Raw genomic sequence first — 27,762 nt, 5'->3', positions numbered from 1 at the left:
ATGCTGCACAAGCGTGGAAGGTGGGGTCTCACTTAACTGGGGCTTATTTTTGAGGTACGGCTTATATTACGAGCATCCTGAACGATCATACTAAGGCTTATTTTCAGGTTAGGTCTTATTTTCAGGGAAACAGGGAATTTATATTTATATCAATAAGAAACAAAGAAGGTATCATTTGCAAGTTTTGGGCTTAGATACGTTCTAATGATCTGCCTGATCATTAGAACGCGAATTGATTCTTTGAATACTAATTAATGGCAAACTGTCTGTAATGTATAACTCAGTCCATGTTATTAACTCATACTGTCTGCAATGACTGGAACTCGCTCATAGTTGACGTCTCTAGATTATCAGTTGCTTGGAAGCATGAATGGGCAAGTTCAGCTACAGTCCTGTTCTGGTGGCAGCTTTCATGGTAGCACCTGCTTGCCCACTGTGTAGACAGAATGCTCGACTAGGCAGTTCTTTGGTCTAATCCAACATGGCTTTTCTTATGCTTTCCCAGAAGTTTTCTCCAATCCTACTGGAGACTTGGAGGACTAAACCTGGGGCCTTTTGTGCGTACAACATGTGTTCTGCTACTGAGTCTTGATGTGAGGTGGGGAAGAACAGGAAGTGACCTGTCTGTGCCACAGACTGACTTTACGAGGTTGGAGGGCCTTCCTGAACAGATCTGGAGAGCGCAGAGGTGGAGGAGAGGAAGCTGGCGTTGTGTTCCATGAGAACCCGCCGTAACTTTGGATGGAAGTGCAGGGTAAGAACTCTTCAACTATGAAAGTGGAGAGACTACAGGGGTACCAATTGCTGATTAAATCTGAAAAACAGGTGGTTCACAATCATCTGCAATTTTATTCCTGTATTAATTTTTCCAGTTGAACTGCTAGGTTTGGAGTTTGGTGGGAGAAATCATGACATCCCAGTTTCATTAAGCTTCAGGAGAGGACACAGTGGAGAAGCACCAGTCCTCCCACAAGCGGCTATTCCTCCTGAGCCCCCTGACTATTATTCCTCTTTTGGAGGACAGAGCTGAGTGTGCGACACAGCCTGTTTTGCATCCCTAAACAATACTGCGGTCCTCAGATGTGGTAGAAGCCATGTTATCACTGCCAGTGCTGATGTACAATTCTGCTTCATTGCATGGAAGAGAGGGGTCACCATCATGTTTGCCTTAGGCAGCAAAATATATTCGGTCTGGTGATTATCAGGGAATTAAAAAAAAAAGCAATTAGCTTTAACCAGAGTATATATTCTTTAAAAAACTTAATTGAAAGGAAAAATGAAATGACAAGCATTTATCAACAATAAATTACGAAGAATGAATAAATGGTATACCTGGTCTGAAGGAGAACAGCATTTATTTGCCATCTTTATCTACAAAAAGAACAAAAAAAGAAAATAGAAATATTTGCTTGATCATAATAATCAGATTGTGCTATCTAGTGATTATGAGTTTCAAACATAACTAGAGCTTGTTTGAAATCGGAATAGGGACATATCAACCGTAACTGGGTGTTTTGTTTTGTTTTTGTCATTTGATATAAGCATACTTTTTTGGCATTATAGAGTTGCATACTTTTTTGGCATTATAGAGTTAGACAATTTTTAAAAAGGCTGTGTGTTGTGTTTTGTATTATATTCTCACTTTTCAGGAATAACAAAATGACTGAAAGAATTATAAGGTGTTTACGTAGCTTACATTACCTGCACTTCAAGAAAGCAACGGAGTCATTAAAAAAGAGAAGATTCAAGAACAGTGCTTTGTTTTAGATTTTTCCCTTTAAATTATTGCTCAACCACAGAGAGATACAAAATAACCCTATATGATAAATGAGAGCGCAGTTTCAAAGTTTTCCCAGTAACTTAATTCCCAGAGAAATTACTAGCAAGTATAAACTCATGCAAATATCTTGTGGGAGAAAGGAAAACATTTTCTTGACTTCACAGATCTATACATAATAATATAATAAGCTCCAACATAAAAAAGGAAGCTACAATGAAGTATATCTAAAACAGACCAACAAAGCAGCCACTGTTGATCACCCAGTGGAAAGCTTTGTATCTTAAACACATGGGGGGGGGAGGGGAAGAAGAAACCTATACCACTGGAGAGTCAGACCGTCAAGTCGGATGCAACAATGCCATTTTGCATATGGGAAACTTAAACATCTAGATATGAAAGGGCTGTTTTGCATCTTGCAGCAGAATACTACCCAGGAAAAGGAAAATAAATCCAAAGCAGTCTTCCACTTGAATAAGCTACCACCAGAAACACGGGCACTGCTACTGAGGCTACCTAATATTAACTGACGTGCACTATTCCTGCACAACTGAAGATATTCCCTGACCATTTCATGGGGTGGACAGGAAACGTGGGAAGGGAGCCGGGGAAGATGCTGGAGGACACCATGCAGTTTGACCTGTAACCTCTCGTCAGCCTGCTGTGGCCAGGATGCAAATGCCATGACTGTACAAATGAGATGTATTGTCAACTTCTGTACTGTACATGAAATAGAGAAAATGCACTGACTTGGTCTCTGCCTTAAGAAGAAAAATGTACGAATGTGGCCAACCCTCCCTAGCACAAGTAGCAGTCTTCACTGTTTCCTACAGTAAGTAGATAGGCCATTTCCTGCATATCTCCTCACAACAAGAAAGGCGACGCGTCCTATGCGAGGATACAAGGCTGTCTCCTGTTTGCTTGTTGAGCCTGCAAACTGAGTGTGCTCTTCTTCTAGGGTCCCCAACGGGCTCTCCCTGTTTTGGTGGGGAAAGAGGCAGGGGCTGTAGTTCAAAGCAGCGGAGAGTGCCCGCTTTCCTTCAACAAGTCCCGGGTTCAAAAGGCATTTCAAATAGTACAGCTTGAAAAAAGGAGATCTCGCCATCAGAGCTTGGCAAGCTGATCTTGGTAACGGCTTGCGTTAAGCAACCGTTTGCCAGATGGATGGGAGCAAAGTTTCAGCTCAGGACAAAAGCAACATTGGCAAGCAGGACCCTTTGAGTTTTTGCAACTGCAGACCAGAGAGAGGAATGTCATAAACATCTGCAGAGTTAATGACCTACTATTAACAGCAGTACCGTGAACAAGCAGATGCCCAACATTACAAGTGTATCCAGAGGTCTGGCTCACAATACTCAGTGGGATTTACTCCCAGGCAAGATGCACAAGATTTTAGACCACACGGCACCAATTATCCACAGAGTCATGCCTAACGACATTTTACAAAGTGACTATATATAATACATTTTAGGAAATACATCAGAGAATTTTGCAGTGCTCGAAAGACCAACAACTCTTATTTGGCAGAAGCATTTTCTACAAACGCAGGGTGGGGTGTGTGTGAAAAGTAATTTAGATTGAAAAGTTTGAGCATGATGGATGGTCTCATCAGCAGTTACCACAGGCTGTTAATGGTTCTGGGGTGTGTGTGAGAGATACAGTTTAGAAAATCAAATCAAATAATTAATTATGGTGACACATTTTTGAGACATGCAAATAAAATGTTAATTTTAAACAGTCCTACAGCCTACTTACTAGTGAATGAAAACTAGTAATAAAGGCTTCTTCTAGAATATGCACAGCAGACCTAAGAACTGTACAATTTGTACTTCTGGCCTGCCTAATATAAGTTCTGTTCATTTTTCCCACACTTTCTGTTTGGGGACGTGTTAAAGTGTGCACTGGAAGGAGAAAATGAAGTGCAACCAACAGCACTACTTGTTCCTTTGTGTCAAAACGCCTTTCTTTGTCTCTCAGTATTCTCTAACGGTAGCAAAGGTCAGATTAGTTTCAGGAAAAGACCCAAACTATTGCATTGCCTTCATACATGTGAAGTGCATATGTTGGCCTACATTTGTTATTTATTTCATTGCTTCTTTGTACATTTACCTGGGCTGGGTTTATACATATCACTGATCAAGTGATTCTATGCCCTGTGCCGTACATCAGTATGTAAAGAGGGAAGCAGGATTGTACTAGCTGAGCACAAGCTGAATTAAAGTACAGTGTCATAGATAAGCCAGAAACATACTGTATAGGCTTTATCCATGTGACCCACTGTGCAGATAGAAATTATATACACACAGCTTGTAGGCCTTGTGGATGTGGTGTTATTAGGAATTTTAATTAAGAGTAGCTGGGAGGTTCTGCTGCCATAGTCTCATTTTCCCCTCCCGTCATTCACCACATCCTGTTTCTAAAGATCCACACAGAACTTATGTCTTCATTTTAATAGGCAGGCTTAAAATGCAAATTAAAATATTTGCTTGTTGAATGTCTTGAGAGCTAATCTAATGGCTAAGACACCAGACATTGCATGAATTCAGTGAATGGCCTTAGACAGGCCTTTTTCTCTCAGCCTCGCCATCACCACGCTACATCTTCAAAATAAGGAAGGTAGCAATCATAATACGGACCTGTCCCCACAAGTTTGTTCCGAGGGCAAGATGATATATGTGATGTATTTCGAACACTCGAAAGCTCTATGTTATTAAAAATGTTAGAAACAAACTTTTGAGTTATCTAGAACTGGTCTGGTTTTTTTTTTTTTATAAAGTAGGTCTCAGACTTGCCCAGGCTTTATGTTTACTTGGCTGTTCTGTGCCTACAGATCTTTCATTCCCAAGATGAATGGAGTGGTAAGTTAAGACTGGCAATACAGACCTTCGACAGGCTCTTTTATGAATAACAAACTAAACCAGAACGCCGCTTTCATATCTCACTCTTGAGCAATTTCCCCTGAGCAAAAGGGTTTCGTTCAAAAATTAGCTGGAATTCAGATCGATGCAACTTTGATTAAACTTGCTTTCTGACCTAATTATTTTACCGCCTGTTATTAATGTGGCCTCCCCAATGTTTTTCTCTCTCCAGTGTTCATAATATGGGGCTCCCCATCACACCTGCCCCCACATTCTCTTGCCAACTTTTTAAAAAAAATGCTGTGATAGAGTTTTGCTACAATGAGGAGATACTGGTGAGATTTCAGATTCGTCCGGGTGCTCTGGGAATAAAGTGAATTCAAATACAGCAAAGCTTTCTGAATGGGGTAGGCGGGGAACACACAAACCTATGCCGAAAATGTATTTTTAGAAATCTATTCTTGCTCTTCTCACTCCAGTCACTGAATGATTTATGGACATGTGTAAATAATTGATAAGCACAAAAATAAAGCACCTTTTTAGAAAAGATTACGGCTGCAAACTCTATGCATAGTTACCCATTGTAAATCCCATGGAAACCAGTGGGACACACTTCTGAGAGAACATGCACACAATTTGACTATAATCTCTGCTTTAAATGTTAAAAAACAAGGGCAGTTGTAATTATACTGTTCTTATAAAGTAAACACTATTGAGGTGTTTTTATACTGAGGTAAATAAACCAAACAACCAATAGTTGCTAGTTGCACAGAAAAAAATTCTCCACCTGTATCTTCAAAAATATGCATAAAACACCTTGAGACAACAGAGGAAAGTAGGATTTATTATTATCTTTGTTAGAGGGTGAATTCCTTAAGAAGACAACTTCAGAAGGTCTTTTCTGAAGAAAGAAACAAATGTGAAAAGCTGGTGAAAAGAACCAGAAACTGTTTCAGGGTGCGGTTCCACTAGCAATCTGAATTGATTCCTGTTCCAACTTTTTTAAAAAATGAACTTTGAGTCACATGGTATATAAACTAATAGTCATGTTCACTTTGACTTAAATTAATTTGTTTTTAGCAATTGAAACTGATGACATTGACTCATTTTTCCCCATTTTAGGAGTATGCTATTCATTCCCTTTTTGATATTTTTTTAAAAAAATAAGCGATGTATCACTAAATTGGTAGCTGCATTATTCAGAATGTATTGATTAAGTGATGCAGTGATAACCTCCCAACAAAAATGTTTGTGGTCAAAGTGTACTAAGAAATTTGTGCAAGATTTTTTTTTTTAAAAAATAAGAGGATTAAAAAATGTGGTGCCAATGCCAAATTGAACTGGGGCATAAAGTAAAATGGCAGCACCATCCACAATAACTAAACTGATTTCAATTAAATTGACTTAGAAGTAAGGTATTTTACAAAGACCCTGCTAGCCAGTTGAAAAAAAAACTCAGTTTGCAGCCCAAATAAATTGATTCTGCTTTTGTATCATGTGCCTGGGAATTTATAGATCTATTTAAATAACACTTAAATGAATCTAACAGTGGTTCTTATTGCCAGTGGAAATGTGCCCTCAGTGGGGCTACTAATAAGTTGTTATTTCTCCTTTACCTCATGGGCAGAACACCTTGATAAATACTCCTGGGTCAGTCAAGAGCCCAGTACAGATTCTGACAGAGTTCTAGCTAAGGCTCGAGCAGAACGTTAGAACCAAGTCTAAGAGAAATCCTTCTGGATTAGACTGCACAATTCCGACTTCCATACTGGCTACGAAGCTACCGGGCCAGAAGTCGCCCTCTTCTGTTGTTTCCCAATATATGTGGTATTAAGTGGTTCAACTTCTGCATGCATGCTTTAAGAACCACAAAAGCTACACAGTCTTTCATATGAGGAGGAACCTTCTGATATTGTGAAACTCCTGGTGGTCAAGGTCAACAGAGCTCCTAGGTTATACCCTGTCGGTCAGTCTTCTACTTGGACCTTAAGGCAGAGGATGGAGTCAGGGAACTGAGCATATTTTTGCTGTTATTATTTTCAGCACATCCCTTCAGGGCAGGTAGCAACCTGTGGTCCTGAGACGTTGGCTGGACTCTAATGCGATTCAGCTCCCAGTAGCATATTTAATGGTGAAGGACAATGGGAATTGTAGTCCAGCAACAACTGGAGAGCCAAGCGTTGCCTGTTTCTGTTTTAGGGCTTACTGCAGAAGACACAGATTTTCAGTACAAAGCTGCTTCTTTCAGTACTGCTTTACCGGTCTCTTTTTAAAATAGATAACCTTGTCAGAAAAGCAGCCCTTGTGAAGGCACCTAAATGTAAGGATATTCAGCTACCATTCTGTTGCCCTTCGCCTTCTGTTTCCACGAGGAAAGGAAAACTCTGCATGCTAAGGAATGCATGCATTTAGCTGCTGCTTCTGTTGAAATAAATACAGTAGCTTATGTTGGAAAAGAGCATCAATATACATGGCAAGTTATTTTCTCGTGAACAAACACCAAGTTTCCATATGCTCCTCCCTTTGGGGCCTTACTGTCAGTTTCTAGAGTGAATATTATTCTTATGGAACAGTATAAACTCAAGCATTAGGTTACTATGCTCTGCCAATAAAAATAACAAAGAATTTTAACAATGTTGAGGTTTGTGCTTGTCGACTGAAAAATGAGAAATTGTTCCAGGGTTTTTGTGACTAGATTATTGTAGTCCTGTATGGATGGGATTTTCCATGTTAAAAACACAACTGAAAACAGAAAGAAAGCTTTTCGGACTGTTTTGTTGTCTGCTTTTAGACTAGACTGTTTCTCTGTTGTATTCGTAAAGGCTTTCACGGCCGGGATCTAATGGTTGTTGTGGGGTTTTTGGGCTCTTTGGCCGCGTTCTTTTTCACCATGGAAAAAGAAATAGAGGGCCAACTCCCGTTCTTAGATGTCATGGTCATACGCAAAACTGACCTCCTATTGGGACACAATATGTACAGAAAACCCACCCACACAGACTGGTACCTACACAAAAACTCCAACCACCACCCACGACAGAAATGAGGCATAATCAAAACACTGGTAGACCGGGCAAATCGGAACTGTGAAGCACAATTTCTCAGCACCGAACTCAACCATCTGAATTGGGCCCTACAGGTGAATGGCTATTCCAAGAATGAAATAAAAAGAGCCATCAAACCAAGAAAAAAACCACCAAACTGAAGAAGAAAAACAGCCACCCACAAATAAAGTATTTCTGCCATACATCAAAGGGGTCATGGACCACATGGGGAAACTTTTGAAAAACACAACCTACAAACAGTATTCAAGCCCACAACAAAAAATACAACAAATGTTACAGTCAGCAAAGGACAGAAGGGACCCTCTCACCACTGCAGAAGTATACCGGATACCGTGCAGTTGTGGCCAGGTATATATTGGAACCACAAAACGCAGCATTCACACCAGAAATCAAAGAACATGAGAGACACTTCAGATTAAAACAACCAGAAAAATCAGCAGTAGCTGAACATGTCCTAAAACAAGCTGAACATGAAATTCTCTTTCAAAATACTGAAGTACTGGACAACACCAGCAATCTGTATGTTAGACTGCACAGGGAAGCCATTGACATCCATAAACATAAACAGAACTTCAACAGGAAAGAAGAAGGCCTAAAACTAAACACAGCCTGGTGCCCCATTCTGAAAAATACAAACTGCAAAAGGTCAACAAAATCATACCCAGCCACAAGGGCCAGGGATCATTGCACAAAAAAGACAAGCTAACAATACAGTGGCTTATGTTGGAAATGGGGGGATACTTTTTTGTGGGGAGGCTGTTCTTCAGGGATTTCAGTTACAAATGCCAGGTAGAACACAAATGGGGAAAAGTGAAATGAGTCAGCCTGAAAGATCCAGTCCTTTTCACCTTACATAAAAGGACCAGCACACACACAAAAAATGAAAACAAAGAAAACAATCCCCCCAGAAGAACCTGAGATGAAACAAAAAATCCATGTTTTTGCTGTGCACATCCTTATAGCCCAGTTTCGTCTTCTTCATTACATTTCTGAAGGCTTTTATTTTATACAGATCTGTTTCATATTTATTGCATATGAGCAATGTTTTTCCTCATTTAAGTCTACCTACACATGCATAATTAACTATAGCATATGTACTTGTTTCCATTTCAGCATAAACAATGAAGGGACTCTTGCTTGGAAAGGAGGAACATTTTACCACCAGTGACAGTGGTAGAAATTTGGCAGACAGCAGGAAGGCACCATATGGCTTTTCATACTTACCGCACGTACTTAAATCCAATATTGCAAAATCCTCATACAAATATTCTTCCAGGAACCCTATTGTGCTAGCCAGTCTATAAGACACAGCTATGCCATCCTGGAGCTACACCAGCTGCTCCTGCCCTAAAAAAAGATATTGAATTGTTTCTTAATCCCACCCTATTTCAAAAACTCAGAGTGGGTTACAAGAAAAAGCCGCACTCTCTTAACTGCTGAAAGGAACAGCATGTGGCCGGTTATAGCAGAACTCACGTAAATGGAAGGAGGACTGGTCTGGCAAACTGAAATGCTTGGGCTGACGATAGAAAAATGTTATAAATGGCTAATAGGTTAAATAGAGCAGCTGGCTATTTGAATGAAAAATTGCCTTTACTAATATGAAAGAAAGCAGGAAAAAAAGTGTGCAAAAACTTGCCTTTTCTTTTTAAATGTTTCAGTTCTTTGGCAAAAAGCTTCTGGAAACCTGAGATCAGTGGGGCAAGACTGAAGGTATAACGAAGTAGCCACATTCTAGTATCTAGAACAAGGACCAGTTCATTTAGCTTCTACTGAAACAAATTCATGAAATGATGTATAAATATTAATTGGGGTTTTAGGAAGTAGACTTTTTTTAAAATAAGGAAATGGTTATCTATAGTGAAGGAAGGTTATAGAATAGCTGGTTGAGGGACAGTGTGCATTTTTATTTATAGAAGAGTGATACTATTTAAGACAATTAAGTGTTCTTCTTAAAAGATAACCCAATGGGGCCATTAAAGTGTTCTTGATCATAGGATGCAGAATAGATTTTTCCTGCTTTTTTCACAAATACCTTTCCCGGCCTATAAACCCTGAACCAAGGCTAATGTTAGCAACATGTGGTGAATTCCACTGCCTTTCTACCTAGCAGAAAGATAAAGTAAGTCAAGTCTATAGCAGATTATGGCAAACCAGAAGGTTAAACTCAAGATCTATGCATTTGCAAAGTGAATGCGATAATATTTTAGGGTTGTTGCTGTGGTCACTTAAAGGTGAACAGGATATCATATTAAAGCTCACTACATACAGATTTGCAAAAAGGGAACTGCTGGATAGATAGCTCAGTGGCTGAGGGCTCTAGCTGCGAAGCCAGAGGTTGGGAGTTTGATTCCCTACTGTGCCTCCTTGGCAATGGCTGGACTGGATGATCCATAGGATCCCTTCCTGCTCTGCAGTTCTAAGGTCCTGTCAGTTTAAATGAAAAAAATCAATACATACAACTAAAAACAACAACCCTGAAATAAATAGCAGCTAGAGTTTCAAAAATTACGTAGGGATTGAATGTGTTTTTTGTTCATTGGTGTGGGAGCTACCTAGCTTAGATGCTGAAGTATTATGGAATGATTTTTAATGTTGTTAGCCGCCTAGAGTGGTCCTGACACGACCAGATAGGCGGGATATAAATAATAATAATAATAATAATAATAATAATAATAATAATAATAATAATAATAATAATAATAATAATAATAATAATAATAATAATGATGATGATGATGATGATGATGATGATGATGATGAACATTCCAATCACTCAGAAGTTTTAAAAGCTGCCAGCACATAAAGCGAATAGATAGACTGGCTGTGTATTGTTGGAGAAAAAGAGAGAGGGAATATGGAATACTTGCTGGAATTATTGCACCCTCATATGTTGCCTTTAGGAGGTTTTGCCTTGGAGGGACTTTTCTGGACTGGGTTGAATGTCAACCAATCCAGCATCAGCCAATTGTTCTCTGCCTGCCTCAGAACTTTGAAAAGAGCCACAACTCTGTGCTCAAGTCTTCTTTTCCAACTCTTATTTCAGTCAGGAGTTTCTCACATAATCTGAAGACAGAGTGATGCAGTTTGTCAAGTAGAGTCAGTCATGTAGCAATGTAGCCATGAATTGGTTAAGATCAGCTATGTAACCAGTTAATATTTTTCTACAGAATGCTGTTTCTTTTTTATCTATGAAGAACTGCAAGTAAACTGGAACTTCCTTATTCTTTCTTATACTAGTATCTCTGGGTGAATTATTGAGACAGCAATTGCCAGTTGAGGAGAAGTAAGCAAAAAGGGTAGACTTGAAGTTAATTCTGCTCTGTAGGTCCCTGAACTTTTATCCACTGTGTAGTTAGAGGTTTTTAAGTGAATAATTTCTACACTCTGCCAGTAATACTCTCACAGGCTTAGACAATTCTTACACTGTGTATGTGAGTATCACTGCTTATATGGGCCAAACTACACATTCTGTCATTCACACTTTTTATTTTGATCCCACTACACAAAAGTTGCTGTCTTGGGGCAAACAGTGGCAAGGGTGGGAATGATTTTCAGCAGGAAGCTGGCATGGAGTCTCAATCCTGATTAGGAAGATGTTCTGAAATGAGATCCTGTGGCTGCTATTTCTTTAAATTAGAAGTGGCTAGCTTAAGCACAACTTAGTACAATGGCTGAAATCCTATTGCTTAGCACAGTAACTTTCAACTAGAGTAGGCCCATTGAATCAGTGGAGATTTGGTGAGTAAACTACTCTATAAATCCCACTGATTCAATGGGCCTACTCTAGTTACAGTAGGATGTCAGTGAAAGTATTGTTTGGCCCTGAATATAAACAACTTGTGTGAATATATGTGGATAAGAATGAAAGAGTGAAAGGACAATGGACACAAGAACAGAATATCTAAATAGATATAGTCTCTGCCTTTCATTGTAAGTAACATTTACCGGAAAAAATAAAAGTGCTATAGTACTTGGACCAAGGACACTGAAGATTTAAAACAGGTTCTGACTAATAGCATCAGGTGTTCCTGGGCTGAGTAGACAGGGTACCACAGGGAAGCCACGCCTGCTTGGATTATGAACCATGTTTATTGATGCCATTGGTATCTTTTATTCTTGGGATCTATTTTTCTTGTCATATAATAAACCAGCAAAAAGGTTGTATTTTTTTCCCTCTTCTCTTACTGCTATAAACCATGGCTGTTCAAAACATTTGGGATGCCATAAGACACTGCACAATTTGATAAGTTCTCCCTCCTTATATCTTCTGCCTCCTGAAACCAATATTTTATTCAACATACTATGATGATCTCTGGGAGGTGGAATATCACTTTGCATCAACTCACCAAGAAAGAAATAAAACATCTAGGAAGCAACGTACATTTTGCAGTGTTAAATCATTGATGTTAGTTGATATTGCTCTCAGCCAATCAGCACTCTCCTGGGCTGAACAATACTGAAGTATCCCAGTGCTGACTCCATCAAGTGCCAGGACTTCAAATGCATTAGATCTGCAGCAAGAAGAAATATATACACCATCAAGGAAGCTATATCAGTAATCGTTAGCTCTCACATCTTCTCTAAGTTGTCACAAATTATCATTTATGTAGTACAATTCGTATGTGTGTGTGTGCTGTATGTTATAACAGTAGTGCAATAGCTAGTGCGTCATATCAGCTGATTTTGCGCTGTCGTTAAGTAAACTTATCTTATGACGGACAAACCAGTTGCTGCCTCCTGTTAACTATGAGTTTTAACATTGAAATGGTTGCGCAGTGCGAGACCCACCAGGAGTTGGAGAAGGATAACCAAAAATGAAAGAAAAGATAGAAGAAAGATGGCTGTGAATGTGGCAGGAGATGGTCAGCAACGTGGTCAGTAATTTGTCTGACAACCCCACCCTGGGGTAGTCCTACAGAGGTTTCATTTCTTACAGATGGAAGGGCAAACATAAGGCAAGATCTAATCATAGCTTTGCTGTGCATCCACATCTTCAATACATACTATGGAGATACAATAATAGTCTACCTTACAAGATAAATGATAGGATAATTAAAATAATATATATGAAGCAATTTGCGGAAGGGCTATATAAATGTTAATGACTACAATTTAGTGAAATGCAAGGATATAACAAAAAAGAATTCTGCATCCCCCCCCCACACACACACACCAGTTATCAATGAATGTGAGGGAAAAGGAAATTCTCCCCCCCCCCCCCCGCTCAGGAGAAAATGATTTTCAAAAAATATCATATTGATTTAAATCTTCAAAAACCAATCTTTTTTAAAAAATTAACCTGTGATTTAAAACAATTCAATTTAAATAAATCTGGCCTGGGGTACGCAGATTGAGAAATGTGTTCCTGTCCTGCCAACAATCGGGGGGGGGGAAGGAAGAGACATACAGAAGAAAAAGAAACCAGTTGTGGTAGTAGTGGTGGTTGTGGTGGTGACAGAGGCAGTGGAGGCAGCCTCTCCGAAACACCATCTGGGCCTGAGGAGTGGGCGGGATGGCAGCAGCCTGGATGGACCAGCTTCCAAATGACAAGCCTCAAGGGCATTTCCAAGCAACCTGTCCAATCCCCGTCGAAGGAAGGTGCCCCAGAAGATAACCCAACGTCCATGGCAGCAAAAGCTGCTGGGAGGCTGAGCAGAAGCTGGTCTCTCCGGAACAAAATCAGAGCTGAACAGAGACTCAAAAGAATTCCACATAATCAGCTTTACACAAGAAATATATGAAAACTACTATTTTGTTCTTGTTGTTGTAAGATCGCTGAAGTAAGACCTTTTTGGTAAGATTTGTTTCTTGCACCAACATTGAGTTTGAATGTCTTGGCTATGGTTTTCTACTTTCCAAAGAGGTCCTTAGACACGCCCTGTTATAATCTCTATCATTTTGTTATCTTTCTCCTTTTCATACATCACTCTGTGCTTCTCCCAAGGAAGACCCCTACAAAGAGGTCTATGGCCCAGCCTACAAACATGGTTTCTCTCACAAGTCTAAAATAATTATGAAATAATATTCTTTGCTTTTTCAGCTTGACAATTGTTTTTTGTTTGTTTTACTTTGTCATGTTTTGTGAGCTAAAGACTCTCTCTTATTCCCTGTTCCTGCTTCTATGGATACCGAGCCTCTGTGATCACTTCTCCTTGTCAAACCCACCCACCCCCATTTATTTGTGGTTGGAACATGGCTTGCTTGGTCCAGTCTAGTAGTCCGAACATTGACACAAAGGACATCCACCTTACCAACAAGATGAATTCTCCCTTTGAGAGGAAGATTTATGAAGTTGGTAATATTTTCCGAATAAAAGCCTGAAGATTCCAAAAACCTGTTTGGCTGTGAAGTTCATTAGGAAGTTATGGCTGCCTTACTTTCCATTCTTTATCTTTCCTTTCCCTTCTTTTTCAGAGATAAATTATAAAAGATTGCAACCCATTCCAAACTCTTTAGATTTGGTCTCAGATTTTAGAGGTACTAGATAGGAACTAGGTGTCAACAAAATACTAATACAGTAAACTGTTAATGTATGAGAAGGTTAATTCCTGTTCTACATGTGCTCCGCGTAACAGCTAATCAGGAAGCCTTAAAACTTAATTCGAGTCTCAAACCAGAGCATTGGCCTCAGTGCCAATAATTCAAAAGCAGAAACTGAGACAAGCCTGAATCTCGTAAATCTGTAAACCCTGAACAGTGATATCTTCGCCTACTGGTGAGTGAAGAAATTGTCACATAGACCTTATTTAATAGTTCCTTTTAAATAATTAAAGTAATTGCAAATATACCCACTAGCCTTTTGCAACAGTTTTCTTAACATAATAGGATATGTGGAAGAAGGAAGAAATCTCGACTAGGAACTGATCTTAATGGAGTGCATTTAATTCAAACTGTATTTATCTTGATAGCTTTACAGCCAGCCTGATAAGTCAGTGCTTTCAATATGAAACACACCTGTCTCTTGCTATTACCTGATCCATAAACTAACTAGTCAGATCTGTTTTCCATTCACAATTAGTACACTTTCCAGCCATTTTACTGCTGGGTCAAATAAATTTTAATTCTATGCCTTAATTGTGTTTTGTAGGATGAACTACATTCTGCTCTTTATAGTTAAATTATGAACATCCAATTATCAGCTGAAGGCTTTCATTTATCTATGCTATATATATTTATAAATCTTAATAACATCAACTAGTGCCAATATGAATAACACCATATCTATATCTGCACCATGGAAACGCATATCTATTTTACATGTATGCCTGTGTCTGCATGTGCATTTAACACTGCAGGTGCAGATTTCTACTCACATAATGGGACCAAAAGACCGGACATCAAAACACAACAGGAGCAATATAGTATATGAGGTCCAATGCAAAGAGGACTGTTTGGAGCTCTGCATTGGAGAAACCGAGAGAACAAGAGAACGGTCCAGCACAATGGTTCAAGACCACAATCAGCAGTGTTTCTTCATTTGAAGGACAAAGGACACTTATTTGAGGACCAAGATGTACTCATTTTGGACTGAGAAGGTAGGTGGTTTGAGAGAGACCATACATGTGCATATCTAAGGGGTTGGGGTCTTAGATACAATCTGTCTCCTATTTCTCATGCTGCTCTTTCATCCGTCCCCAGGAAGATCAGGAACACACACATACAGAGAGAGAGAGAGAGAGAGAGAGAGAGAGAGAGAGAGAGACGCCAGAAAGACCACTGTTAATGAATGTTAACGACCCAAGACAATGGGTGGAGAAGGACTGCAGCGGTGGGATTTTAACTCACCCCCAGTCCTTTATGTAGCCAGCCTATTCAAACCAGAGGGAAGTGAAAGCAATGTAGAGGATATATCAGGAGTCTCCTACCAACTCTCCTCAGACTGAAGAGATTACTTGGATGATTAATGAAACGTTTCAACCTAACAAGAAAGAAGGCCAGTTATCATGACTCAACTTCCAGATAACCTCACCTGGATGACTTGAGAATCTTCACAGATACTATATAATGGGACCTGCTGTTCTCTCCTGCCCCAACATCGTCCTTGATCCTGTTCTCTCCACAAACCTATTTCCTCCTTCCTACATTCTACTTTTCCCAGCATGTTATTTTTGAAATGTTCTTCCATGTATGTGATGTATTTTGGAGCTTTTAAAGGAAACAGATACAGTAGCATTGCCCTTCATATTTATAGACAATAGTAAAAAGAGAAGTAAAGGGACATCTACGCTGCGTAGAAATAACTCATAATTACAGCTCAGAAGGGAATGAAGAAGAATGCCAACAGAAGATGCATGATGGTGTCCATTTATATCCTAATAGCCATACTTTTGTCTTCTGCTGTAGACCAGATATTAGGTAAATGCTCCTACTACGTTATAATTTCCAGACTTGAAGCAAAACCTCATGAAAGCAGACACTAGCTCTTGCACATGTTGTACGGCTTTTAAAATATTGTTTTCAAACTTCAACTACTGTTCCAAGTGCATGATCCTCTGATGTTGTGGGTGACATCATTGGGTCCCATAATCATGCTTCCAAAATATGTGCCCTATTCTGGTGTTCAGAGGAGAGTAAATCAGAGCACAAGGAAAAAGAGCCACCCAGTCCCTCTTGTTGTCTTCCTACAGAGAACAACATTCTGAAGAGCAAGGCTTCAGCCCCCTCCGAAGCCCCCGCCATTAAATTAGGAATCCTGAATTCCCCCTGTGACAAACCCAGACCTACTGGGATCTGCCACACGTTAACTAAGCTGCCACCAACCATTCCCTATAAGAAGTCACACAGACCAGGGATGGATTTTTAAACAAATAAAGAATAAGGTTTATTTAAAACAACACACAGGGAAAATAAAATGATCAGGTGAATAAGATAAAGTAACGTGGCTTAGTTTCACTCATACATACACACAGTTTGGTTCACACAGAACCCTTAACTTGAAGCACAGACCCTGAACCTATCAGTTCTGGCTAACCAACAGACACCTGAACCTATCAGGTTGGTACTCTGACACACAGTAGTACCCTGTCTGACACACAGACTCCCACACCAGCTTCTTCTTCCCAGCTGCTGCTTCTTCACATCCCAGCGTCTCCCAACTTCTCCACACACGCTTCACATATATATACAGTACAGCCCCTCCTCCTGATGTCCCGCCTTCCACTCCCCATAGGATGGAACTTTCCCTCCAAACCCATGACAGACAGGTAACATCAGTGCTGTATGTAACACCTCCCCTCTTTATAAGTTGTTTTGTAGGGGGAAAGCTAAGGTGCTTTTTCCCAAAAAACAACCTGGATAAAACACACAAAACCATTTATACATACAATATCATACTTACTTATACTTACATTCTAAGTTAACCATATCAATTAGGCATTTAAACATTTACCATATACATTACATCAATTTACCTTTATTCATACAAACCAAGTTCAAAAAACAGGTACATTTAACTTTTTGTCCTCAATATATATACATAGTCCATGTTCTTTCGCCGTCTTCAATCTTCAGGTCTTCTTGACAAGGCGTCAGCAACACAGTTCACTGACCCTCTGACCACCTTCACTTCAAAGTCATAGTCCTGTAGGTTTAAAGCCCACCTCATAAGTTTGCTATTGTGGGTTTTCATTGTCTTTAACCATTGCAATGGTGAATGGTCAGTGCACAGAACAAAATGTCTTCCCCAGATGTAAGGCTTGGCCTTCTGGATCGCGTAGACTATGGCCAAACACTCCTTCTCCACGGTTGCCAAATGTCTCTCACCTTTTTGAAGTTTCCTACTCAGGTAGGACACTGGATGCTGGTCACCATTCTCATCCTCCTGGCACAGAACTGCTCCTACCCCGCTGTTAGACGCATCGGTGTAGATGATGAACTCCCTGTCAAAGTCTGGAGCCCGCAGCACTGGATAGTTGATGAGCGCCTGCTTCAACCTCTGGAACGCCTCCTCACAGTCGCTGGTCCACGGGATGCGGTCATCAGCCTTCTTCCTCGTCAGATCGGTCAGCGGAGCCGCAATCTCGCTAAACCTTGGGATGAACTTTCTGTAGTAGCCCACCAACCCAAGAAATGATTTGACTTTTTTCTTGGTGTTGGGTCTAGGCCAATCACGAACAGCTTCTATTTTGGCCTCCAGGGGTTTTATCACTCCTCCCCCTACCATGTGACCCAAATATTTTATTTCTGGGCTACCCAGCTGCAGTTTGTTCTCTTTGCAGAGCCTAGGCCAAAGCACTTCCTCCCCTGGATTAAAGTGCCTCTCCCCGGCTTCCTGGTCATCCCAATCTTTCTTTCTGACCTTTTGAGCATGCAGGGTCTCTGCTGCTAGCTCTAGGTTTCTCTTTAGGTCTTTCCTTAAAGAGTCTATGTACGTCACAACGTCTTGTGGGTCATCCTGGGTGATCTGCTCCCAATTTTGTTTGATCAAATCAAGGGGCCCTTTCACCCTTCTCCCAAATAAAAGTTCAAATGGACTGAACCCGGTACTGGCTTGTGGCACTGATCGATAAGCAAATAAAAGGGATTGCAGCTTCTGGTCCCAATTGTTTGGATTCTCTGCCAAGTAAGCCCTAATCATGCGCATTAGAGTCCCATTGAACTTCTCAGTTAACCCATTACTTTCAGGATGATAGGCAGTAGTTTCCTTATGCTTAATTCCACAGATTTGCCATAAGCGTTTCATGAGCTTTGATGTGAACGATGCGCCCAAATCTGTGATTATTTCTGAGGCAAATCCCATTCTGGACATATACCCCACCAAGGCATCTGCCACTGTGTTAGTTTCAATGTTAGTCAAGGGTATGGCTTCAGGGTACCTCGTGGCATGGTCCACAATGGTGAGAATGAACCTGTTCCCCCTCTTTGTGGCCTTGGGCAAAGGTCCCACTATATCCACCCCTATGCATTTGAACGGAGTGTCAATCACAGGCAAAGGGCACAACTTTGCTTTGGTCCTGTCGCGGTTATTCCCCTGCCTTTGACACACATCACATTGTTTACAGAACTCCCTGATCTGCTTCCCTATGTCAGGCCAGTAGAAATTCTGTGTGATTCTCTGCTGTGTTTTGTTCACCCCTAAGTGTGCAGCAAACATGTCAGAGTGCCCCCTTTGTAAGATCATGGGGCGATACTTTTCAGGCACCACTAGCTGACTTCTGATCCCATCTCCCCCTTTTGAGATATTCCTCAGGGTCTCTCTATATAAAATCCCCTTTTTCTCCAGAAATCTCACTGGGGTTTCAGGTGTTAGCTGGGCGTCAGTCACCTGTTCAAAACACTTTTGGAGAGTGGCGTCTGCCTTTTGCTCCTGTCCAAATCTGCTGTCTGTGGTTAAGGTTTCCACCACAGCTTCTGAACTTCCCCCACCTGCTTCCGTCTCTGGCTCATCATTACCCCCCTGAACTGTCCCCGTGGTGGCTTGTGAACGTGTAATCACTAGCACCCGTTTCACATGTTCAGCCAGGTCATTTCCCACGAGCACGGCTGCTGGCAGAGTCGATGAAATCGCTAGCCGCCAAACTCCCCTCCAGCCTTGAAAGTTGACAGGTACCTCCGCGACTGGCAGAGAGATCACCTGCCCCTCAATCCCTGCCACCTTCATGCTCTCATTTGGGATTACATACTCCCTAGGAATAATATCTGGATGGCACAGGGTCACCTGGGAACAAGTGTCCCGTAGCCCCCTATACTGACGGTCAAGTATTCCTACGTCCACCCCTGCTGTTTCAAACAACTGAGAATCTGTTCTCACGAGCAAGCATCGCTTGACCTCCACAAGAGGACCATTTTCCTCAGCCTGATCAGCAGATGTAGCTGTTCCAGATTGAGTAGCCATGGCAACAGGCTCCCTCAGTGACAATGAGCCTTGCTCTTTCTGGACACAGAACACAGCTTTTGGCTTGGTTCCACTCGAATCATGAGGCACCATTCCTTTTAGCTGCTTTAATTTCTCACACTCTGAGATTAGATGGCCCTTTCCCTGACAGAAATAACATTTTCTGGTGTATTTTGAGTCTTTCTCCTCTGATTTTGGTTTTCCCTCCAAAATCTGGTTCCTGGACTGGCTCTGCCCAGAAGTTTTATCAACAAAATGGCCGCCCATTTTTGGCGGGCTCTGAACTAACCCTTTGGAGTACTTAGGGTCCCATGTTTCCCTCATGTTTTCTTCAGAATAATTCAGGTTTTGATGTTTCATGTCTGAGGGCTTCCCTTCAACATTATTGTTATTCCTATTTCTACTCATTATTTCCTTCTTGTTCAGCTCAAACACCATTTTGTCTACTTCCAACAGTCTCTGTTTCACTTCCCTTTCAAACGCCAGTTCCCTCACCCTCAGTTCACGCAGTTGGGCTCGGAGCATTTTTCTGATTTCTGGGGTCAGTTCTCCCGTGTTCTCATCCTGCACTGAGCCAAATTTCTCCTCAGAACCTTGGTCTACCTGTGGGCCTCTTACTTCACCCATTTCTGCCATTTGGTTTCGAGTCAAGGGCATAATCCCCCCCAGAACAGGCTGCTTTCAAAAGTCAAGCCTCAAAATAAAACGACCACTTTTTTTTTCTTTTGCCTCAGAACCAGCTTTCCCTATAGATTGCTGCTGTCCTTCAGCACTACTTGCAACTGTAGCAAGCTAGAGTCTACCCCCCTCTGCTGGGCCTCTCAGCAGGCAGGCTAAATCACTGTTACTATACAGTTTTGCCTCAGCTTTTTCCCGCCAAAACAGGCTGCCTCAGAGCACCCTAATCTAGTCTCCCCAGTTGGCACGTTCTTCCACTAGCGCACCTCCCCGTGAGGTACGCCTAGAAGATTACCTACGCGCCCTCAGATTGTCCCTGACTAGACCCCCCTTGCTCTGGGCACACTTGCCAAGGCTTTGCTGGACCACTGGACAACTGGACCAGTCGTATCCCACACGCTGGACACCAATCAATGTGACAAACCCAGACCTACTGGGATCTGCCACACGTTAACTAAGCTGCCACCAACCATTCCCTATAAGAAGTCACACAGACCAGGGATGGATTTTTAAACAAATAAAGAATAAGGTTTATTTAAAACAACACACAGGGAAAATAAAATGATCAGGTGAATAAGATAAAGTAACGTGGCTTAGTTTCACTCATACATACACACAGTTTGGTTCACACAGAACCCTTAACTTGAAGCACAGACCCTGAACCTATCAGTTCTGGCTAACCAACAGACACCTGAACCTATCAGGTTGGTACTCTGACACACAGTAGTACCCTGTCTGACACACAGACTCCCACACCAGCTTCTTCTTCCCAGCTGCTGCTTCTTCACATCCCAGCGTCTCCCAACTTCTCCACACACGCTTCACATATATATACAGTACAGCCCCTCCTCCTGATGTCCCGCCTTCCACTCCCCATAGGATGGAACTTTCCCTCCAAACCCATGACAGACAGGTAACATCAGTGCTGTATGTAACACCCCCCTCCCCCCGTGAAGGACAATGCAGCTGTATGTAACAGAGCCTTTCTCCTTCAGACTATCACTTTCCATGGGAAGATAGTAGGAGGGTGGGAGCAGGGCTAGAACTTTCTTGTTCATCACATGTTCAGATTAGCCTTTTTTGTGCATACCTGAACAGCGCTATACACTCTATCAAGGTTTTGTTTGTAATCAATCAACTAGGTAATTGTAATGGTTTAGAAAAGGGGACAGGGAAGAGAAGTGCTGTTTACTGAATCTACAGATAAATACTTTATGGCATGTATTGGGAATGGTTTCAGCTGAGCACACACAGCTCCCCTTGGCGTCAAGGGACTGCTTAATTGATTAATGAATTAGATAACTGGCAAACTTTTTAAAAAAACTAAGAGATAATGATTAATTGGATAGAATGTTCTTATAGCACGTGTAGATAATGGTGCTATCTTACATTACACGTTTCTCATGTAAAATGAGATTATACCTCTGCAGCCTGCAGGTAATCTAATAGGAAGGATGTCTTTTTGGTTCAGAAATATGGTTTTCACCCTTATGTACGCTTAATGGTTGGTTAATCATTGTAACTTGGTTACGACTCACACAATTCATTAACTTTTTAAAAAAATTCTCAGGCATATTATGATCATTATCAACTATAGCGCTTGTGATTATTGTAGTAATGGTTGGTATTTTACTTTAATTGTAATATTCAAGTATTTTACCCATGTAATGAATAAGATTGATGGTTAAGCGCTGAAATGACTGAATAATCATGTGCTGCATGTTATTTACAGCATAGCAGAACAAGCCTAATGGTTAAATTTGCCTTGCTGAGATGGGGTACAATTAGATTGGGGGTGCCCCTCCACTTATAGGATGGCTTAGCTATCACAAAAACCAACAGCCATAGCTTTACTGTTGGCAGTGTTCTTGTACATGGCATCAGATAGAAGTCCCTAAAATGGGGCATTTTCCGGATAAATAACAGGAAGACATGCATTTAATGTATTGATTTAAATTTATTAAATATATATGCTGCCTTTAAGGGGCCCAAGGAAGCTCATAAGAGGTAAAATAAGGAATTAAAAATTGCTATATTAATATCACCTTTAAAAACAATTAAACATACATTAAGATTAAAACAATCTAGTATAAAAACAATTTAAAAACATTAAAAACCTCTATGTCAAAAATCAGCACTCTTGAGATAATGTTCTGCTTTAAAGGCCTGCCTGAAGAGGAAGGTCTTTGCCTGATGATGGAAAGCGGAAGGAGCCAACCTGGCTTCTCGGGGGAGGGAGTTCCAAAGTTTGGGAACAGCCACTGAGAACGCCCTCTCTCATGTCCTCACTACGCAAGAAAGCAAGATTGGAAAGGTGGTGGAAGCAAGAGTTACATGTTCCCAATAACCAGCACCAAACAGCCTGACATGCCTTTAAAACTGATATATAGAAAGCCCCTCCATACCCACCTGGTTTAGGAAATTCCCTTCCATTGTCACCACTTGAACGAATTATTTAAGAGCTCTAAACTGCATTGCTAGGGACAAACGGATGAAACACTGGAGTCACGACAAAGGCAGTGGTGCTTTCAAGGAAGTGGTCGATCCACTCCTGTGGTCTCCAGCCAACCTCACTTTGGAGTGCACTGAAAGATGGGTCATGTTGTAGGGTAAAGACCAAGATGGTGTAATAGATTGTGTTACATTTTGACACACAAAGTATCTCCCTCTTATCCTCTGACCATTATTATTCTGAGGCTGAAAATATGCTATTTTTATAGAACTTAATCAGTTTTGCTCTGTGAAGTCTAATTAAGTCATTTTAGCTCAGGAAGGTAAATATGACTTGATAGGAATAACTCAAACTTGGTGGGATGACTCCTATGACTGGAATACAGCAACTGAAGGATATCAATTGGAATGCATATGGAAGGTGTTCAGCTTCCTCTCCTGCCATGCATGAAGGGTCCAGGACTCGCTGCAGTACAGGAGTGTGCTCAGGACACCGTCTCTATAGACCTGGATCTTGGTGTATGCCATCAGCTTCTTATTGAGCCATACTCTCTTTGTGAGTCTTGAGAACATGGTAGCTGCTTTGCCAATGCATTTATCCAGCTCGACATCTAGGGAGAGAGTGTCAGAGACTGTTGAGCCAAGATACACAAAGTCATGAACAACCTCCAATTCTTGCGTGGATATGGTAACAGAGGGAGGTGAGTCCATGCCCTGGCCCATGACTTGTGTTTTTTTCAGGCTGATTGTTAGTCCAAAGTCTTGGCAGGCCTTGCTAAAACGATTCATGAATTGTTGGAGGTCTTCAGCAGGGTGGGCAACAATGGCTGCATCATTGGTGAAAAGGAAGTCCCACATGCATTTCAGTTGGACTTTCGTCTTTGCTCTCAGTCTAGAGAGATTAAAGAGCCTTCCACCTGATCTAGTCCAGAGATAGACACTTTCTGTTGCAGTTCCAAAGGTGTGCTTCAGCATGACAGCAAAAAAGATCCCAAACAAAGTCGACATGAGGACACAGCCCTGTTTCACTCCGCTTCGGATGTCAAAGGGATCAGATGTTGAGTCATCAAAAACTACGGTGCCTTTCATTCCCTCATGAAAGGACCTGATGATGTTGAGGAGTCGAGGTGGACATTCACCTTGACTCCTCAACTATACACACACCTATACAAATAACATATACTGTAGATGTATAGCATAGAATTAAGAAGACAGTTCATTAATTCTGGAAGTAATATTTGGATGTTCATATTCCTTGAATGGATTTTGACGAAATTGTATAAATCTTAATGAATATACAATAGCCATCTTTGAAAAACACGCTATGAAAGTTCGACAAAGTGTTATAATCAATAGTGTCAAAGCACAGAGAAGCTATAGTTTGTACAAAGATTGAAATGAACAGCACAGATGGAAGCACACCCAGTAGATAGTTTATAGTTTTAGGACATTACTCCCCATTCTAAGCAAAATCTGGAGTCAGCCAGGAATACTGGGAAGGAAAGATTATACAGAATGAGATAGTGGGCATGTCAACTATATCCATCTCTGGCACCAGAATGGGAAAAATGGCTGAAGTAGCAGAGTCATCAAAGGTAGGTGGCTTCATATGGGAGACAGCAAGAAAAACTGTATTCAAGAGTGTCTAGCATATACTATGCAGTGCCACTGCAGTGCCATTAGCATTTAATGAGGCCATAAGTTTGTTGAGGGACATTACTGAATTATTTTAATAAACATTTGCTTCACCCTGTGCCCATATTTATTGCAGTATTTAATCAGTATCGATCTGCCTGTTGCTGTTTGTGCATAGTTTCCAACAGGCTGGGTGTGGAAACTTTGCTTGTTCTGAAACAGGGTGTTTATCACACTCTATGTGTGCCAAGTCCATGCTGCTGCTCTCTAGGTCTGAAAACATTTTGTAACTCTGAAATGGACGCTCGCATTTCTTTTTTAAACAATTCACTTGCTTACATACTCACTGTGGATTTTAAACATGCTATTTGCATGTTTGGATCCGACAATCCTCTCTATTTTAAAGTGGGTGTTTGCAGCTGTTTTTAAAACAGCTGCCTTCTATTGTAAATTTCACCAGGTTTCATTGTGATACCTCAAGCAAGAGACCAAATAGAATCCTGATTACTGGAAAGCTATACCTACTGGAAAAGCCAAGTGTCTGCTTCCCATTTATACATGGGAAGCATAGGGGGCTTATTTGTTAAAACAATTAAAAATGACGAGTGTAGAGATCCAGAGTGTTAGGGGATGGCATTGGTAGTCACCTATGAGACATGCTTTGCTCACCCTCTTTATAAAACAACAAAAATGTGACCCTAAATAAGATACGAAAGATAACGATTCAGAATTTAGGCGAACATACCTAAAGAAAATTGGAGAAGAAAGGAACAAAAGGCACAAAATCAAGAACTGTGAACACAGGTCTTGAAACCAGATAGGATGGCAGGTACAACATTATTCCAGTTTCACAGAACTTCTTCACTGGACATTATGACTTGGGTATTCTCAGAGAATGGATGAAATGACAGCTAAGCACAAAGATGGGATGAAATGACAACTTGCCCATCTCCTGGCTCATCACACAGTACAGGACATAAAAATGTTGCAGAGAAACCATTAAGTTCTGTGTTAGGTTTGGACAGCTTAGATTAAAGCTGATGGAGGTCAGGCTTTGGTGCTCATTATAGTTTCTCACTTCTGTAATATAACCTACACTTATCTGGGCATAAGTCTCACTGAATGCAATAACATTATTTCTGAGTAGACATGTATTATTCTGTTTTTTTTTTTCACACACTAAATTTAGAATCATTTGTTGCCGTATATTTACTACACATTGACAGAGGTCATTTTTATGATCTTTGAAAAAGCCTAAGTCATTCTAGTATAAACTTAAGCAGAGACCTAAATCCAATTGCTAATTTCAGCTAGAGTAGAGTCATCAACACATATAAATCCCATATGTTCAGTGAACTTAGTACATTAGCAATTAGCTTTAGACCACAGACATCTACCATTCACATCCATGGGTTTTGAAACTGTTAGTAGTTTCATTTTAAAAAATGGTGGAAGGCAGGTAACTTAAATCTTTGTTTTTCTGATTACAAACCTCAACTTGTTGGTTCCAGCCTTGTATCTTGAGATTCGAGCCATTGACAAAGGAACCGATAAGCTGTCAAGCCAGCGCTTCTCATATTTTGGTTCATTAGCAATGGGTGAAGAAGGTGATGATGGTGCCTGTATGGAAGAAACCAAGAATGAGTACACACAATTTTGGGTTCCATGCTGACAAAGAAATCCTTGAATATTTATTTGTGAATATGCTCTACGTCTAAAATGAATAAGGGAGACTAATACCTTGGTTTGTGATATTGTGCAGAAAGAAATAATCCTTTATTTGAAAACAGAACATTTGGCTGCTGTCTGAGCTCATTTCCCCTATTATGTGCATAATAGTAGAACTGCATTTATTTCTGTTAAAACCATTAGACTTTTATCTAATCGACAATGTAAATAATGCTGAATGGTATGCTGAACTCCCTCAAGTCTTTTTTTTTTTTACTTCACTGATACAATAATACAAGAGAACAGTGTTGTCTACAAAGCACTTATTTTGTTGCCTTTTCAATGTTTCAAAAATTAAAAGGAAAATGTGCATGGTTCCACATCTGGGGATAATCTGTGGTTCAAACAAGGAACACCACAAAATTACGTAACGGATGGAGGCTCTTCTCTCGTGAGCCACCTATGGCCGTACCTTGATCTAAACAACTATCCAGATGAGATCTTTTGTCCGCAGACCATTAGCTTTGGGAAAGTGTAAGAACATATATTCAAATGCAACGTCTACAATATGGGTGGCAAACTCCAGAGGCCTAAGAGCGACACCTGACATTCCATCCTGGAGGGTCACATACCTTTCCCAATTTTGTTTTAAATGACAGTCCCTCTTGTCCTCTAGCTGTCAACAAGTTTTGGATCTTTTTTTAAATACAAAAAAAAATATTTTTGGGTTGTTGGGGAGCAGGGGTGGTGGTGGAGCAAAGCATGTCAAAACTTCTCCCCACAACCCCAGTGGGCATAGGGGAACTTTTGAAGTCCAAACAATGCTTGATTGTTGATTTAAAATTCAAGGGTATGAGGAGTGGGTGGCCTCAGGGATACGTGGAGGGCCCCAAGAGTTGCACTTTGCATCGGATCTGCTTTAAAATGACCATCACAGCAACAACTTGGTTGTTTGTCAAACAAGTGGATTAAATCTAAAACACCTGTTTCTGTAGAGACATGAACAGTTACAGTATTTAATATAATTTAAATACATCTGACTTACCCTCTTAGAAACACAAAGACAATAAAGCTTAAGTAATGCCCATGTTGACATTCCATTGGCACGACTTATTTTGATTTCTGCAGGAAAATTGGATGTGTTCATCTTGCGAAGCTTATTAAAAGTTAATATTCTAATACTACTTCCATTCAAACCTTCTCTCAATAAGTGCTCCAGCTCTTTAAGCACCACTCTTCACAAGCAGGCAATGAGTGTGTTGATAGCATTGCATGCTTTACAGTTGAAAAGCACGTTTAAAAGTTACTGGCCTCTCTCTCAGTTGCCAGTAAACCACTGCAAACATTCTGCTAAATTTGCCAATTTTAAAAAAAAGGAACCAAGCAAATAATGTAATTCCAGAAATACTCTTATGTTAACTATGAAGAAATATTGTGTGTGTGCTGAAAATTACCATTTAGATTTAGACAGATTTATTTCATTTTGTGGTGTTCCCCACCCCAAAGGTTAACAGAAGGCCGGGAAAGGAATGCTTCATTCATCAGCAACCTTCCATAGCTAGACTAACAATGATGAAAAGACTTGCAATTAATACTGGGGAACATCATTAAAGAAATGTGATGTGTACAAATATCCCAGAGCAGATTAGACCAGACCTTATTTCCTTTTACGAGAAAATCATTGGCTAGTGTTGTTCTGCACTATGGCACATGAAAAAAAATCTGACACTTAGCAAAAAGAAAATGATGTGTCTTGTTTAAAAGGATATATTCTGTCTCCATTAACAAGACAGGTGG

The 27,762-nt window shown here is 40.6% G+C and overlaps 1 protein-coding gene across 4 annotated transcripts in view; it reads right to left on the bottom strand.

The window, feature by feature from the left end:
* The window catches only part of SNTG2 (syntrophin gamma 2), a 247,830-nt gene that overhangs the window by 75,218 nt on the left and 144,850 nt on the right, over nt 1–27,762 (bottom strand). For all 4 annotated transcript variants that reach the window (XM_073000914.2, XM_073000923.2, XM_073000917.2 and 1 more), the window contains 3 exons: nt 25,790–25,917; nt 12,082–12,211; nt 1,333–1,371 (listed from right to left, as the gene is read on the bottom strand). In XM_073000914.2, the coding sequence (XP_072857015.2) occupies nt 1,333–1,371; nt 12,082–12,211; nt 25,790–25,917 (297 nt within the window). The remainder of the gene's footprint in view (nt 1–1,332; nt 1,372–12,081; nt 12,212–25,789; nt 25,918–27,762) is intronic.

The sequence above is a fragment of the Pogona vitticeps genome, chromosome 1, assembly GCF_051106095.1.
Source record: "Pogona vitticeps strain Pit_001003342236 chromosome 1, PviZW2.1, whole genome shotgun sequence".
NCBI classification, from domain to species: Eukaryota; Metazoa; Chordata; class Lepidosauria; order Squamata; family Agamidae; genus Pogona; species Pogona vitticeps.
This window is presented reverse-complemented; position numbering and strand designations above follow the sequence as displayed.